At 39.7% G+C, this 16,868-nt stretch overlaps 1 protein-coding gene across 1 annotated transcript in view; it reads right to left on the bottom strand.

The window, feature by feature from the left end:
- CPA6 (carboxypeptidase A6) overlaps positions 1–16,868 on the bottom strand; it is an 85,406-nt gene that overhangs the window by 27,118 nt on the left and 41,420 nt on the right. The window contains exons 3-6 of the mRNA XM_056331278.1: positions 6,029–6,153; positions 2,407–2,521; positions 1,367–1,468; positions 447–551 (exon numbers count right to left, since the gene is read on the bottom strand). Coding sequence (XP_056187253.1) covers positions 447–551; positions 1,367–1,468; positions 2,407–2,521; positions 6,029–6,153 — 447 coding nt within the window. The remainder of the gene's footprint in view (positions 1–446; positions 552–1,366; positions 1,469–2,406; positions 2,522–6,028; positions 6,154–16,868) is intronic.

Here is a 16,868-nt window from a genome sequence, read left to right as displayed (position 1 = left end):
TGCCAGCATGGACCTTTTCCAACCTAAAGAATTCTATGATTTTAGCTTCCTGTTCCTATAGAATTACAGAAAAGATAAATGTCTTTCTTAATCTAAGTCCTTAAAGCAAAGATATTGCTGAACTGATCTGAAACAGTACACACTGGCAATGATTTACCTGGACCATTACCAGAATTACAGTCTTCACATTTTTAGGTCTTGGAATAAAATCCTGCTTCATATGTCTGCCAATATGTGCCTGGCATCTTTTTGTCCTGTGCCTAGCTGTGTCTGACTGTCACTATCAGCTTCGTTTGTCAAGCACTTAAGTGTTTTACAAATAATTTAAAAAAAGCAGTACAATAGCTAGTTGTTTTTCTTATTAGTAATAAGTTAGATTGGCTATAGCAAAATCACAATGTGTATTGAACTGAAGGAACTGCATGACTATTTCATTAAACACTTACTTCTTTCACGAACCACTGGCAAAAGGCAGGGCCAATCCATTCTCTTGCATGAATCCCACAGTCCATCCAGACAGCTTTCTTGTAGGGCCGTGATCTTTTACCTAACTTGAAGTGTGAATAGTCATAGAAATATCAATGGATCTCATGACAGTAGTGAAACACAATAATGAGAAAATAACAGAATATTAGAAACACTAAACTGTTTTGAATTTCCTTGTATAAAGGCACACAAATTTATTGTTTTCAAAGGTATGGCCAAGGTAAAGGTATGCAGGTATGCCAAGATAAAGAAGCTGATCTACAGAAAATCTCTCTTTTATGAAGAATGATATCCTCAAATATCACATACAGCAGGGTGAGGAAAAACAATGCTATAGGAATAGCCTGATGCAGAATCTAATTTTCTGAACTCTGCAACAGCAGAGTAAAGAAAGTACATTGAAAGCAACATTTCTTTTGTGTCTTGCTGACACCTTCTAACTTGTGGTCCTAATAATCTGAGTTGAGAACACACAGCCTTGAAATTTTACTTAGTAGCTGAGGAGGAAGAGTATCTGGCAGATGCTGAGAAGGGCTCCGGAGACCTCTAGGGTCCCTCTCCAGCATAACTGCTTTCCAAGTTGTCTATAAACACAAAACTTCCCAATTCCTTTAAATCCAAATCCTGCTAATTGAACTTGTCCTGTTATCTCCTTCCATGCATATCCAATACAAGTAAATAGGATTTGGGTTTTAGTTTTTCAGCTTTTGGGCTTTTTTTTTGTTTAATAAAGATAACATTCAGAGATACTTGTGTCTTAGCAACTCATCCTTAGGAAACACTGTTAACCTGCATCTCTGGCATACATGCTATAACATAAGCAACAAAGTCTGTCCCTGATTCCAGATTTTAGTCTTATTGACGACTACCTAATCTTTACCTTGAGAACCAACAGTGGTCTCCCTTCATAGGATTTTCCAACAGAGAACATGTGAACAAGATCTGAATGAGTTTTATTCAGATGATACATCCAACCCTGGATCTGCAAATACAGAAATAAAATCCTTGCTTCAATCTTTGCATTTCATGGGAAGCAACCGTAACACATTTATTAATCTCAGCTCCCAGTCCTTTGTATATTTCCTGTAGTTTTTGTCTTTTTTTGTTGTTTTGTTTGTTTGTTTTTGTTTTCACACTTGAACTACCATTGGGACCTCATAACCCTATTTCCAGAGGCTGGATGCAGCCTTCAGTCACATGGGATTTTTTTCCCATTTTATTGTTGGATATTACCGGAATGCATTAGCTGTCCATCGAAAATCTGGGGATGGGGCTAATCTGCCATTCCCACTAAGTATTAATGGAATGAACAAAGAAGGTCGCTGAGTCTTCTAGGGGTCTTGAGTCACTGCCAGGTCACAGGATGGTGAACAGCTTGACATGCCCACAATATTTGTTTCACAGGCACCAGATCTCACTAAGGTGCCGCACTCTCCATGCTCAGCCTAGTGACTTTGTTCTGCTGCAGACTGAAACTGTGTATGTGAGCATACTGAAATCGGCAGAAATTATTTACCTGGATTTCATCCAGGATAGTATCCCTTGTATATGAATTTGTATCTAAGTGTTTTTAAATCTTTGGGCGTCTTGTGCAAATACTTAAGCATTTGCTCATATTGCTTACTTAAACGACTTGGTGAGACTAATCACTCATTGAATCTCTTATTCCACCAGAGTAGAAGACCTACGTCAAGAAGAAAACTCAGAAGCTGTCGAAGATAGTTACATGTAAAGACAAGCCTTAAATATAAATATTAAAATAATATGTGTTTTTAAGAATGTGAATATTTTTGAGAAAGAAACATTTATAACACTTCTGAAGATGAATAGCTAACCATAACTTGTAGTGAGAGTGAAATCTTAGCCTTATTAGAAACAACAGTGTGGTGGATATGAGGAACAATATGACTTTTCACATACTTCTTCCAGGGAGTGATACACTTCATAGTTATACTCAGAGAGGGACCTTCGATTCCTGTATGTCCTAGATCCAGTTTGGTTTTCTATTGCTTTCTGTAGGTCTGATATGAGAATCCTAGGCAAGAAAAGATAGTGGTATTACTGAAAAACTAGTAGAACACACAGGCTAAAGCAGAACAACCATAATTAGAAGAAATATAGCAGGAGTTAAACCATCCTGACATTACTTCATCTGTTATATTTTGACAATAGAGTGCTTCAGGCTTATTTGAATATATGCTGCTAAATAAATATTCCAGCTGCTTTGAAATGTATCAGTGCCTGCAAAAACCACAATGAGCTTCTTAAGTAAATAAAAGAGAATGATGTAAATAATGTAGCCAATGTGAAGAAACCACTGTAATTTGTTTATGGAGCAGCATTTGCTGCCTTCTTTTATAATTCAGTTATACTATGTGCTGATGGATCTTCAAAAATTGATTTCAAAACCATTCAAAAAATCTTTTTAGGCTTAGAAAAATATGCACATACTTTCTCTCGGGAGTTATTTTACTGACATGGAACATCACATATACCTACAAGTTGTAGAGGGAAAACAAAATACTGAAGAACTTGGTGGCATTATCATTCTGTCTGAAACAGAATAAACAACAAAGAAAAAATCTTAAGTGTGGCTTATTGTTCACATTATCTACTCTGCAATAATTGTTTGTCAGTTATTTTAAAATAACCCAGGAAAAACATGAAACAATCCTAAGTGAAAATTAAATAAATTTGCATAAAAATTGAGAGGTTTTTTGCATTAAGAGCAAAATGCAGAAACAGTGGTGTAAGCTGAAAACTTTCCTGTTCTATGGCAAAACGAAATAATGATACCAATATAAAAATATAATACAGAAAATATTGAAATAGAATTATACTGGAGAAGTCGAAGCATTTATCCTTTCCATCACGCAGTGGCAGGAGCTGGGACTATTGTCACTGAGAACAATAACAGCATCACTGTAAAAGTGGTAGTTATCCTTCTTTATCACCTTCTCCCGAAGCATGGCAATGTGCAATCACCATACCACTAAATCATCATGCCTGTAAAACGATGGTCACATTCAACATTTTAAAGTTTTACAGGCATTAGCTGTGATGATTGAGAAAAATACAAAGAAACTGCATTCACTCTGACTGAACTGTGCAGCAGATATCTCAAAGATAACAGGTCTATCCACATATAATGTCCAAGTAAAGGTTATCCACACCTTCAAATGTATTAGTGAACTAATTGTATCATTAGGAATTACATTGTTCTACATCAGCAACTTTCATTAAGCAAACTAAGAGCTTATAGTCTTGACTTGCAAAGCGGTATACACTCTAAGACCAGTACTGTAACGCATTTAAGCCTGTAGTTAGATTAGCAGCGGTTTTATTCAAGCCATTAGGACATCTAGTATGTTAAAAAAATATGTGCCTGCTTTGCTGAACTCTTATTAGTGTAAGTACCTACCAGGATCAAGCTGTGTTTGTTCACACTGTTATAGTAACAGATTTAATTTCACAACTCCAGATTGTTTCTGTGTCTGTACTGCAAATGAGGTTTGATACTCTTTCTTTACTCTTAAACAACTGTGTACTATATGTGCTTATAAAACAAAGGCAATCTTAAATCCCTCAGGTCTGAACGCAACCTAAGTGGCTTCATTGCCAGAGAACTTACAACTGAGGCAACTTGGCACAGTAAGAGTTTATCTGATGCCTGGCTTGTTTTCATGACCGTCTTCTTGTCATGGGACACTGGGACCATGAAGCCTGTCTTAAAGGCGAGGGCTCTTCACCTTGTTCATTATTAGGGCTGCTTAATGTTTCCTGCCCTTAGAAATTTGTCGTAATTTAGGCAAGCGTCACTCCATTAAGCTGAAGTTTTACGTGGTGTTTGCCTCAGATTTTCCACTTCCAAAAGGGATGTGGCAATTTAAACTCCTTTGCAAATAGGGTGTCAAAAATAAAATAAAATTAAAAAATACTGTGAAAAACAGCCATGAGAAAAGGACCTGTATGAAATCTTGACTGGTGCCTCACCCCCTTGGCTGTGGAGCAGCACTTCAGCGCCGGGCTGCGGTCCCCACCCCAGCTGTGCTGTGGGCACAGCTCTGCCCCGCTGCCCTGGCAGACCCGCTCCTGCCGCTCCCAGACTATAGCTATTGCTGCTCTCATGGCGAATCCTCCCAGCTTTTGCTGAGTTACAGATCTCGGGAGGCTTGTCAGGACAAGCACGTGCTTGTCTGAGGCTTTGCAGCGTTTTGCTTCTGATGGCTGGGATCCAGCGGACAAGGAGTCCAAAATGGGCAGCAAGGAGATGAAGATGGAGAGCAAAGAAACAGTCTGGAGCTGACAAAATGCTGTCTGGCTTCCTTCTAAGTACACACAACTTGTGTACCAAATGTCAGAGAGGAAATTTGCCCTGTGGAAGATCAATGTAATGTTGTCCTAGTATTTGTAGCACGTTGTTTCAGGTGAACTGCAGAGACCTTTCACTCTCGCAGTTCTCGCCCTTCCATACTCCACTCTGCAACCTAAGTAAAGTTCTTCAAGTAGAGGGAGTGTTTATAACACATATAAAATGGCCCTCTGTCATTTCATTACAGGTGATTACTGTGAGCAGGAACAGCAGCAGATTGAATGCAACTGCTGGGACACAGTAAGCAGGGGACATTTTTTGTATAAGCACAGGAAAACAATTACCGAAATCCCCATCTCATTTTTAAACACAAACAAAACTGAAGCATGAAAGTCACTCTGAACTTCAGCTATCAGGCCTGCATAATTAATTTCCTTATGCTTTTTCTGCATTTTTAGAACAACAAATTAGTAAAAGACTATTGTGATAATAAAAGTGCAATTTTGGTAAGAGTCCATATAATGTACAGCAAGAATTGTGCCATCCCCTTCTCATTAAGTATAAATAGCCTCATGTAAGGTTTTATTCAGCAAATGTTTGAGAATCTGAGTAACTCATTGGTTGATTATTCAGATGCTTAGGCATCTCACTGAAAAGGCTTTAATGACAAGATCGTAACGCTTGTCTAGTACATCATACTGATCATTATGAAACGGTAAGTATACTCCAAAACTGTCTTGAATGCTTTTAAGAAACACTATAAATGATATGTGATCCTTAGTATTTGTTCTTTATGACTTTTGTTGGGTCATGAGGAATGGAATGTTATAAAAGAGAACTAGTACATTCCTTTATAATTAATGAAGAAGGCTTGCCTCTGCATTTGCAGCACACTTGTAAACAAACCTTGCTCCTGTTAAATACAGAGAGAGCCAAAGCAGGCTGTAGAATTAGTAATTACCATCCCTCTCTTAACAGATGTGATTTCATATACATTGAAAACACTTCAGCTTGACTCCAAAGGAGAACATTTAATTAAAACTGCCTGCCTGTGGGAGATTTTCTGTTCTCCCATTAAAATGGTTGTTTTCTTGGCAATGTCTACCTGTCTGCCAGTCTAATTGCTATGATGTGGAGTGTGTTTTCAAGCACACTTGGTGTGGCAGTCAGAAACCTGCCTTGGAGAACAGATCCCTGGAGCAAGGCACAGAAACCAAAGCACGGGCTTACGTGTATGCGATGTCTGCTTGCTGGAGGTAGGGCAACAGACTTCGGGATGTGTTCTGTGGTACTCGCACATCGGTGACTGTACCTTCAACGATGTGGAAGGGGCTGCTGGGCTGCCACAAGTCCACCTGTAGTGCAGGAACCAACCTGTAATTCATATGCATTCAGTGTAGGTGGGGAAATCCAGGAGATGGCATGCTTGAAGCTACGTAGGCAAACACTCTAGGAATGGTATAGACAATAAAACTGTATAGGCTGGTCCAGCTCAACATCTATGCTAATGTAACAGATTTTGAGGAATGACTGCATCCAGCTTACCCCAACTCTTTCGGGAGATTTGCCAATAGGAAGAGAGAACAGTCTCAGGAATACGCCTTCTCCAACAGCTTGAAACAAAAGCTATCTCCAACTCCATGAGCCTCCTCAGACTACTATACATTCCCTATGTATTAGCTCCTATGGAGACCATGAGTCTTTTCTATTTCACAAAGTATTTTCTCTGTTCACTGGGGCAGTAAAAGAAAAGAACACTGAAGAGAGGTAGAAAGTGTAGCATATACCAGTGTTATTTGCAAAGCGTACCCAAGTTTTACTCTTGATAATAAGCAGATCAAAGGTTAGTAACAGGTCACCACCACTATGAAGAAAGCTGTCATCTACCCAACAATTTTATATGAAATGTCAAAATAACAGGATGAAGATAATCAAATTATTACAACATTGTAAAAACTACAGCTACTACATGATATCACAGCTATTAATGTGCTATACCTAAGGCATACTTCTTGTCCATTTTTACTTTCTTTTGTTGCCACATCTGAAAAACACTTGGAAATTTTAATCCAGAACATGAATTTTCAAGACAGCACGAACGTTCGCAAACAGGGATTTGAAATTCAACTGTTTCGCACCCTGTAGCAAAATGGTGGTGTACTGCTCAGCCGTACCAACAACAGACATAGTCTTCAACGCAGGTAAGAACAGTTCCTCCTCAGGCAGTGTGAGGACAGTGATTAGAACACAAGTTAACAAAACTCTTCCCAGAGCTGCTGCATAGTCACAAGAGACTATGGAAAGGAGTCTCAGCAACAACCTCTGTGTCAATGTGACAAATATCTATGTCAAGATCCACAGGCCTTAAAGACACGTAAGTTTGTGAGCTGAATACAAAAAGGGGAATTGATAGGGACTACCAAGTCCCCACATTTCTTAAAAGAGGATTTTAAAAGAATTAATACTTGATAAATATCTTTTGAATTTCATGCAATCAGCTGTGCTAGGCTGCATTGACAAAAGTCATGGATATAGCTCATGTGTGTCCCTTGCCTTACTTACTTTCCAGATTTCTAAGAAGTTTTTTATAACCTGTATTTTAAAAGCTCCTGACAACTTGTATGCCATACAATTATCTACTTGTATATATCTAATGTACATACCTAATCTGGAAATATCTAATGCATTTCACCTGGTGTTGTATGGAGTACAATCTTGCAATGGAGTTTAGTCCCCACCATTTCTCAAATGGGCCTGCGTAAGAATATTTTGATTACCAACAAGGCATCTGACACTGAACCTGATGCTACCTCTTCAAGCAGTAGTGACTTTAGTCCAATTAGTCCAATTAAATGCCTGCTACTTTGGAAGGAGAAAAACCGAAACACAGGGGCAACCTCTTTTACTCCTGCCAAACCCACTCTTTGTTTCACACTGCCACAATATGGTCTATGGATCTGTGTGATAGTGGCGGGCGGGCACAGTGTTTTTTGAAGTCTAACACCAGGACTGGCAAAGTTTGTGAGCCCTGTGAAGCTGACAGCAACTATGACAGATGGTCAGTAGAAACTGAACTCCTGAATTAAATGGTGCTAAATGCTGCTTGTAAATTAGAATCCTCTCACACTGTGCTATCACCTTATGTTTGTTAGTTTATCTGTCTCTCATGTTTTGATTAATTATAGGCATCCAGTGAAATTCTCCCAAATTCAACATGGCTGATTTCACACATGGTTAATCAGAAATATGTATTTGACTTTTAACATTCATCCCTAAAAATACCACAGAGGGTAAATTTGTTGCTCTTGGAGTAAGACTGCATCCATCAGCTGCTTGAGCCACAAAAATAACAACAAATTGTTATACACAAGCTAAGAACAACTTCGTGAAGCAAGTGTCTCCTGGCCAGCTGCAGTATCTAAGCACACAAAAGTGAAAATACAAGTTACAAAAAAAACCCCAACCCAAACCATGATTCAGATGCACCTAAAACTCATCTTTGTTCTTCATAGTTACATAGGATTAATTTTAGCAAATTTGTCCATCATCACAGAGGGGATAACCCAACCAATATTCACACTATTGGTTACAACATCATGAAGCTTTCTGATTTTTGAGGTATTCAAATTGTCCCTCACATTACTGGCTGCAAGGGAATACCAAAAGCAGAAGCAATCTTAACTAATGAAATCAGCCGTATACTACACACCGCTATCCTCTTTTGGCAAAGATGCAGTATCTCACTCCTGGTATTGTCCTGGAAGTGACACAAAAAAATCCATTTTTAGAATGCAAATCACTCTTCAACTCAGTTCCCTATATGGGTAGTTTGGTTTCATCTGCGTCTCAATTCTCATCCTTTGCAACGTAAACAAAGCATGCGGTGCTCATCTGGGAGGTGTTACCTGTGCTGCCCAGAACACTGCTTCAGTTGCTTTGGTTTTGCTTTATAAAGCATGTAACAAAAAACACATTTGTCCAACAGGCATCTTATTTATATTGCAGCTTTCAGCTTGTCCTTGGCATGACATAGAGACAGTGCATGAAAACTGACAGATGATGGATTTCAGAGCAGGCATGTTTGGACCGAGCCAGTCCAACTATCCTTTACCCACCGTCAGCTTTAGGAGACTTCAACATTACAGCTCCCATCAATACTGAGGGCTCCACCGGAGTCATTACTCCTCCTCCTTCAGCCTCATTCCTCTGGCAAGCATGCCTTGGGATTTCCATGCTGGGCTCTGCCGGCTATTGAGTGGTAGTGCTATTTATTGTTCTCCTATTCTCTTTACTATCTGCAATGGGATATTGTTGTCTCCACACAGTACACATTAGCTATTACATAGTATGCACGGTGTACCAGTCAGTGCCAAAAGACATTTATTTGCCGTGTGGGTGGTGGGATTTACTAGGTGGGGAGAAGATTCTCTAGCTACAAAATGAAGAGATGCAGAAATCCTACAGAACCCCCTGAACACACAGCCAAATATCTGAACCTCACAATTCACCTGGTATCTTGAGGCTAGAGGAGAAGAGATATGCTTTAGAGTATGTCTGCAAACTTAAAATAATATTCTCATCTCCTTTGCAGAACTGTCTCCTTTGCAGATCTTTTCCTATCTGTCAGGCAGCAGGTTGCCTTTAGAGGGTCTTGGGATGTTTTAAGCCTCTGGACAGTAAGAAGAGTCCAGGCAGGATTTTTCATTAGGCTCAGACTTGGGACCTAGAGATCAATTACTCAGCACTTGCTGCTGCACACAGGTGTGACTCGGGTACCTGTTCTCAGGGACAGCAGTGGATCTGCAGATGCTGAGTGAATGCTCTTTCCCAGAATCTCACTGGAGGCATGAGCATCCTGACTTGCTTTTTATGAGAAGAAATGGTATGTAAAAGTATACGGACAGCTCCCTTTCCCCAGATGATTTAAACACATTATTGCTTTATTTAATGAAGAAGGTATAAGAGATTATTATTATTCACCATGACTACATAGTAAATATTCTTTCTTAACTGCACATTCTTTTTTCAACCTCATTTGTCCCAAAAGTCCATGGAATTCGACTTGTGCTTAGGAAAGCCAACACTCTTTGGGTTTCCTTGTAGACAGTTTCTCTTGAAACCAAGGTGTTAAAGACAGGTCAAGAGTATAAATATATCAGCTTTTACCTGGGCACCTTCCAAGCTACAGCAACCCTGAACTCATTGGTCATGTCTCTAGCTTTTGGTCAATATGGTGAATGAAAAGTTAGCACAAGGCAAAGGGACAAATATTTTAAAAAGATTTTGGTGCTGAAATAAGAGAATTCAGAATTTCTTCCAAAATTAAAAATGATGCAAATCATTTTCAGAGAATACAAACATTTTGTTGGTATAATCCTATGTATCACATATGATGTACATAAAGCTCTGTTGCCCTGCCAAGACAGAAACCACAGCAGGGAGTTCTTTTCTTCACTAGTTCCAGGTTTTCCTCCAGCTTGTTCTGTGCCTGTGGATTCGTAGCCCAAGAAAAAAGGAGTCTCTTCGCTTTTTCCCGGGAACACACTCATGGGTGCACAAATCCCACAATCCTTTTTTTCATTCAAATCACTGAAAGAAATCCTCAGCTTCTTTAGACCACAGGGCTTAGTCCAGTGCATACTTTGTAATTAAAGCCATTTTCTTGGGCAGTAGCCTCCAGTGGTTCCTCACTACCCTTTTGGAAACAGATGTTTTATTTCATCTTCCATTTAGCATGAAAGGAAGATGCTTAGCACTCTCATCAGGTCTGTGATCATGTATCAATCAAATCAAATTCAATGACTGACGCTTGTCATTGAAAATAACTAGGACAAACCTGCCATAACATGTATTTATTATCTGGACAAAATTGTTTACATGATTTATCTGTGTGATACCCCAGGAAGACAGTAATTTTGTTATGCCTTATTACCTAGCAATTCCAGGTTTTATACTTACTGAGTTGTATACAGCAATACATATGCCAAAGTTGGCCTTGTCCTTAACATCATTATGAACAGATTTCTTTGAGAAATGCTGTCAACTGTAAAGTTCAGAATATGATTATTGTTATGATGCCATCAGTTGAAATGGCTTGGCATTTCTGAGCCTTTTGTAAAAGGGAATATGCGGTCAGTAATTCAAGCAGTGGTGCTCTTTGCTAATGGGCTCTATCAGTGTGTCATTGACTCTCTCAGGATGTATGGGTTTTCTGTTTGCATTCATATGCTCATGCATAGACACATAAACACCGTAAGCAGTCCTGCAACTCATTAGATCCATTTTCAGTTAGGAACTTGGTAGCAGAATGCAAGAGAATAGAAGAAGTAGAAACTGCTCTAGTCTCACTGATGTTGTCAGAGGTCTGACCGTTGGAGGCTTCATCACATAACACATGAGAAACATAGTCACATATATATATATGTACAGAAACACCCCTTGCATACACATATATGATGTGCAACTGACTTTTAGGCTTCTGTTGGTACATCTGCAAAGAAAGAATGAAGAATGACTCCAGTTGACTCTGACACTGGTGGATAGTTATAGCTGTGCTATAGTTCACCTGGAAAGAGTAGAACTGCTCCTCTCTAATGTCTTCACCCTTGCAAATATTTTCAGGATCAGGACTGATTTCATCCTCACTTGCTCCTGCCAATTAAGGAACTTAATTGACAGTCCTGACTGCAAATCTCCTTCAGCTGCCCTTTATGTGCAGCAAAATGGTCCAGTGGCAATTAAGTGTGGCATTACCTGTGCTTTCTAGGTCTTACAAGGTAGCCCTAGTTGCTGGTGCAAAGTAATTTAAGTTTCTGATTGAGCACACTAGACGTTTAATTGGCTCTAACTTTTCAGTATTTATTTGCTTTTCAGTGAGGCTGGTAAGAATAAATGTGCCAATAAATTGGGATTGTTCATGGGATTGCAGCAGCCATAACACTGGCAGGAACAGAATGCGAACAATGCACAGCTTGAAATTTTGAGTTTTGCAGATCTTTGTGGAACACCGTAATGGTCTTGCCACTCTACTTACACTGGTGTAATTTTACACAGGGCTCTATACACTGCAGAAAAGAACTCATAGGCTATTACTCAAGAGAGTCACTGAGGAAAAACTCATACACAATTATACGGTAATTGAATATCCATTCTTACAAGTACAGATGCCACTGGGCTACATACATTTGAAAGACATGAAACAGTCTTTAATAGGCTCATTAAAAAAATCCCAACCAAAACCCTATTTTGTTTCGTATTAAACTATTTATGGCTTGGTTCATTTTGTAGTTGTTGCTGCACTGCATAAGAAATGGAACAGTAAGCCCTGGGTCTGATCCTGCTCCCACTGGGGCTGTGTTGATGACTTTTGTTGAGCTCAGACTCAGACCTCCTCACTAGTAAAAGAGGAAGCAGATTCCTTCCATCTCAGAAGTCTAGCCTTTCTGCATCTTTTGAGGACACACTTACTACCTGGGCTCTCCTGTTCTGTCATGCATCTTCCTAGTAAAGTTTTCCTGGAATGGTATTTTCCTTCTGAGCCTGGCAAGCGGTTTACAGACATGTATTCTGATATATTGATGAACAATCTCTGTTGTCACCCAATGTTCCCTGCGTATCTGAAATATTCTATGCACATCTGACTGGAACTCTAACTCTGAATTAGAGTAAAATCTGGACTGATGACTAAAGCATCTGGCTATATAGATATATTTACTGTACGTGCAAAGTACAATGCACACAGCTCTGGCTAGTGAGCTAATTCTTTCCTTCTGCAAAGTAAGAACAGCTCCATTTGGGCTCACAGGCTTTCTTACTGCATTTTCTTATGGGCTTTTGTTCCCTGAAGCCTTTTTCAGCATTTGCCTATGGAGCTGTAAACTATCAGATTTATAGCCAGGTGATTCTTTTCCCCTATGAGATATTTTTCTGATTCCCTGAACTGCAATGACAGGATCAGTTCAGGGATTACAATGAATAAGCAGCTGCTGTAGGGGCTAGAAAACAAACAAAAGGGAATGGAGTTGTGGCTTCAAGGCCTGCTAGGCTGACTCCTCCCAAAGTTAAAAAAGTGCCTGGCTGTGCCCAGGAATTTCTTTTGTAAAAGCTACTGAAGAATGAGTGGTCTAACTCTATTATGCCAGGAATGTTCACAGAGCAGTAGCTTCTTTGCTACATATACAAACAGCCTCAATCCCGGTCAGGCGTATGTGGCAAGAAGTGATTGTAGACCACTGATGGAGCAGAAGTTATCAGTCAAGACTCAAATGAAGTAGCACTTCAAAAATAATGCTTATAAAGGAAAATTCCAGAGCAGGTCAACATAATCTGCTGGGTCTGAGAACCTGAGCAAATCCTGGTTTCTTAGCAAAGCACTTAGGAATATGACATTTGTTTCTGTCAGTCAGGTCCAACAGAATTAAAACCATGGAAGGGCTCATAAATCAGCAACAGGCTCCTCAAACTGTCTCCTAAATGAGCGGTAGACAATAGCCAGTCATTGGAGAGGTGTATGGGGCAGAGAGACAAAAGCTGGACAAGACAAGCCCTGACGGACCAAGGGCAGGCAGTTCTGTAATACTCAGGTCACTGTGGTACTATCATCCTAAATATTTCTCCTTTGTTTGTTGATTATTGTAATAATTTGCAAATGACTGGTATGAAACACTGGGTCACGAACAAAGATTTTTATCATAGTTATAAAAAGAGAGAGTATTTATAAGAGCAAAGGACGGCAGTAGAACATCTAAAATTTAACATTGGCACCTGTGATTGTGTTAGAGCAGCAGCCAATCCAAAAACTGTGACAGTGATCCATAGTTAGGAAAATAAATAACTCCCTGAGTTTGCACTTGAACTGCTAAAGAATGTGCTGCATTTTAGTTTATCACAACAATATGAAAATGTTCCTTAAGACTGCTGTGCAACATACTTGTCATCTTACATGAAAGTTGGAGGAGGAGCTCCACCATCATTTACCCCTGTCACACTCACCATCACATGTGCTCCAGTTGTCTCTGGCACAGGGACTGTGCAAAAGGTGTTCAAGGGTGTGGGGTGATGCTGCTGGTGGGAAGCACAGTCACCAGGCTTTTACTTTTCTTCCCCACAGAAACTGAAAGAAACTTGATGGAGGAACAAGCTGGAGACAAGAGATAAACACTACTGTATACATACCAAAGACCTCTCCCAGCTGTACTACCCCTGTCACTTAGTGAAAACCAGAAACTGGCATCTCCTGTCTTGAAAAAGAGCATGACTGTTCCCCACCTGCCTCATTTCTTATGACTTCAGTTATGTATTGCCCTAAGTAACAGTTGAATACACAGCAGAGCACGATGCATAAGAGCTTTCTGAGAACTCGCTCTGGGAAGACGGTGGTATTGTGGTCCTAAAGAGTGGGGCTGGCAGGGGGAGCCCAGAGGACCCTGCTCTGCCTGGTTGGGGCAAGGGTGGTCAGGCCAGAGCCATCTCCTGCTGCTCTGCAGGCTGGGATGGTAGCCAATCAGTCTCAGTACATTTAGGCTTCCTTTTTGCTTTGTTACTGTGGATAAGTTTATTGGTTGAATACATGCAAGTTTAAGCAACTTTCCAGAACTCACAGCAGACAAATTTTAATCTGTAGAGCTGGCTATTTTTACTGGCAGTGCAGGCCTACATGCTATGTTCACCCCATCAGAGAAAAAAGCAGTATTTTGTCACCTAGCAGTTAACAGAACCAGCCAATGAAGGAATCAATTTATAATAATGATTAATAACAAAGTACAGTGGGCAATGGAGCAACAGACCAAAACTAATTTGTGGAAATTACTCAGCAAGTGATTATGACTAATGTGATTTGCCCTTGGGCAATTCATGAACCAAAAGTTAAATGTGCGGAATGAAACATTCATTACCCATTATTCACTCATTTTAAGCAATGGCATTTGTACTGTAGCAGAGCCCATACACTTCAGGCAGGTTTCAGGGTTTTATTACACTAAGCAGTATATATGGACTTTTTTTTTTTTTCTTAAAAAAAGGGGGAGCAAATATCCCTCCTAAGGAGCTCCACATGCTAAGTTTAAAAAGTCTGAAGGGACCATACCTTCTGTAAAAGTGTATGAGTTAATCTTACAGTTCAAGTATTGGTAAAAGAGCAGTCCTGTTTGAGATCAAAAGATTTCCATGTGGATTAAAGCCCCTGAGTAGTCATCCTACTTCTGCAAGTTTTGTTTCTTATGCTGTGGCTAGGCTGCCACTGCTGCCTAAGTTAATTACTGGGGGCATATTCTAAAATACTTCAAATACATCAAAACATATAGCCAATCCCAAGATGATCCTTCCAAGATGTTTCAGTGTAGGTTTCTGTAAATGCGCATTCAAGAAAGGACTCCTTTTGCCTCTGATCCTCTTCCCAAAATGGATGGACCTTGAAGTCAGCTGAATTCTATGGCATTGGCTTCAGCGTGGCAGAAGGCAAAGCTCTCCCCACTTCTTTCTGCACTACCCTGGCGTTTCTGAAAGAAAGCAGCTAGAGCAGAGTGCAAATGACAGAATCTACTCAGCAAAAATCCGTGGTAAGGATAATTAGGAAACAGGCAGATAAAATGAGTGAAAAGATACATTGCCACTCTTTCCAGTGCCTGTTTATTTTCTTCCTGATCGTCTTCCCTTTGTACAAATCAGTGGGTGACAAGAAGGTTGTACCTTTGCATTTGCTTTTCTCTCTGCCTGACACTGAAATACACTGCTTTGTAACAGGACCATCAAGATACTTTTCTCAAACTTCTTTGTGATATGGCCCTTCAGAAGGATACACCCATTTTAACTGGACAGAAATGAGTTTTCCTTTTAATTCTTTGGATTATCAAAGATAGGCTTAAGGCAAAGGCTAAGTGACTCTGCCTTACAAGTATAGATTCTAAAGGCAGACGGAAATGGCTGGAATAAACACAGAACGCCACGCATCTATAGTAAAACTCCCTCCACCAGACACAGTGAGGAAGAAGCCAGGGACAGGAGGGACTGTCTGCTCTTTCCCTTACCAACATAGATGGCCTGCTGTATGCAAGGAAACCCTGCAACAAGAATATGATCCATTCGTGCAGAACCTACTCATGTGTTTGCACTGTTGTGGGAATTTATTCAAAACATTTAAGTTGTGCATGGATCACCCTGGGGGAAAAGTGCACTCCCCAAACTTGACTTTTGCACTGTAATTTCTTTGGATTGACTAATGGGGACTACTGACAGAGAGAGCATAACTTTTGGCACCTTTGAAATATACCTCATCTCTAATAGACCAACTTGCCAGGTCAGAGAAACATATATCTGAATTTAAACCCAAGTGCAGATATCCTTCTCACTTCAAGAGTGAAAGTAATGCAACTGTTATTTTCAATGGCTTTTCTTGTTCTAATACTGACAATTGTGGAGAATACTATCGGGCCATATCATAACTCAGGCTGAAGTTTTCAAACGGCTTTAAATAAAACATTAATGTTCTTCAATAGACCAACTACTTGCAGTTAATCCCAAAATAGTTTCTCTGGAAAAAAAAAAGTGAAATTATTGCTATTTGATGGCTATTTAGGTACAAAACTGTTGTGTCTTGAAAGGATCCTGGTTCCAGTTTTATTTTTCCCTTGAGGAACAGAACATGTGAGTAATATGACAGGTTGGTATTAATTTACTGCTCAAACCAAAATGGATTCAAAGATGGGTCTTAAACCAGTTCTGGTTTTCTGACTATAAAACATAAAAATCCAAAGTGCAGTACTTGTTATTATAGCAATTTGTGTATCTCTGTTGACCTCCCTGTTCATACTTCTATTGTTTGTCAGGCATACTGTGTTAAGACAGCAACAGAACTGTATCTGGGCTTTGTTTGTAGCTTATTTTGCACTTTGGTGGTTTGGTTCTTTTTTGTTGCAGTCTTCTATTTTCTGCTGAGCACATTATCATCATTGTGCTTAAAGCTCATGCTTAGAAAATTGAACATAAGTCCATTGCTGGTTGAGTTTCCAACTCTGGAAGCCTGAGGGGCAGGGGAAGGACAGGGGAGACTAACAAGGACACTTGAAACATGGCA

Source organism: Falco biarmicus, chromosome 3 (genome assembly GCF_023638135.1).
Source record: "Falco biarmicus isolate bFalBia1 chromosome 3, bFalBia1.pri, whole genome shotgun sequence".
NCBI classification, from domain to species: Eukaryota; Metazoa; Chordata; class Aves; order Falconiformes; family Falconidae; genus Falco; species Falco biarmicus.
The sequence above is the reverse complement of the archived record's forward strand: the minus strand, read 5'-3'. Positions and strand labels throughout refer to the sequence as shown.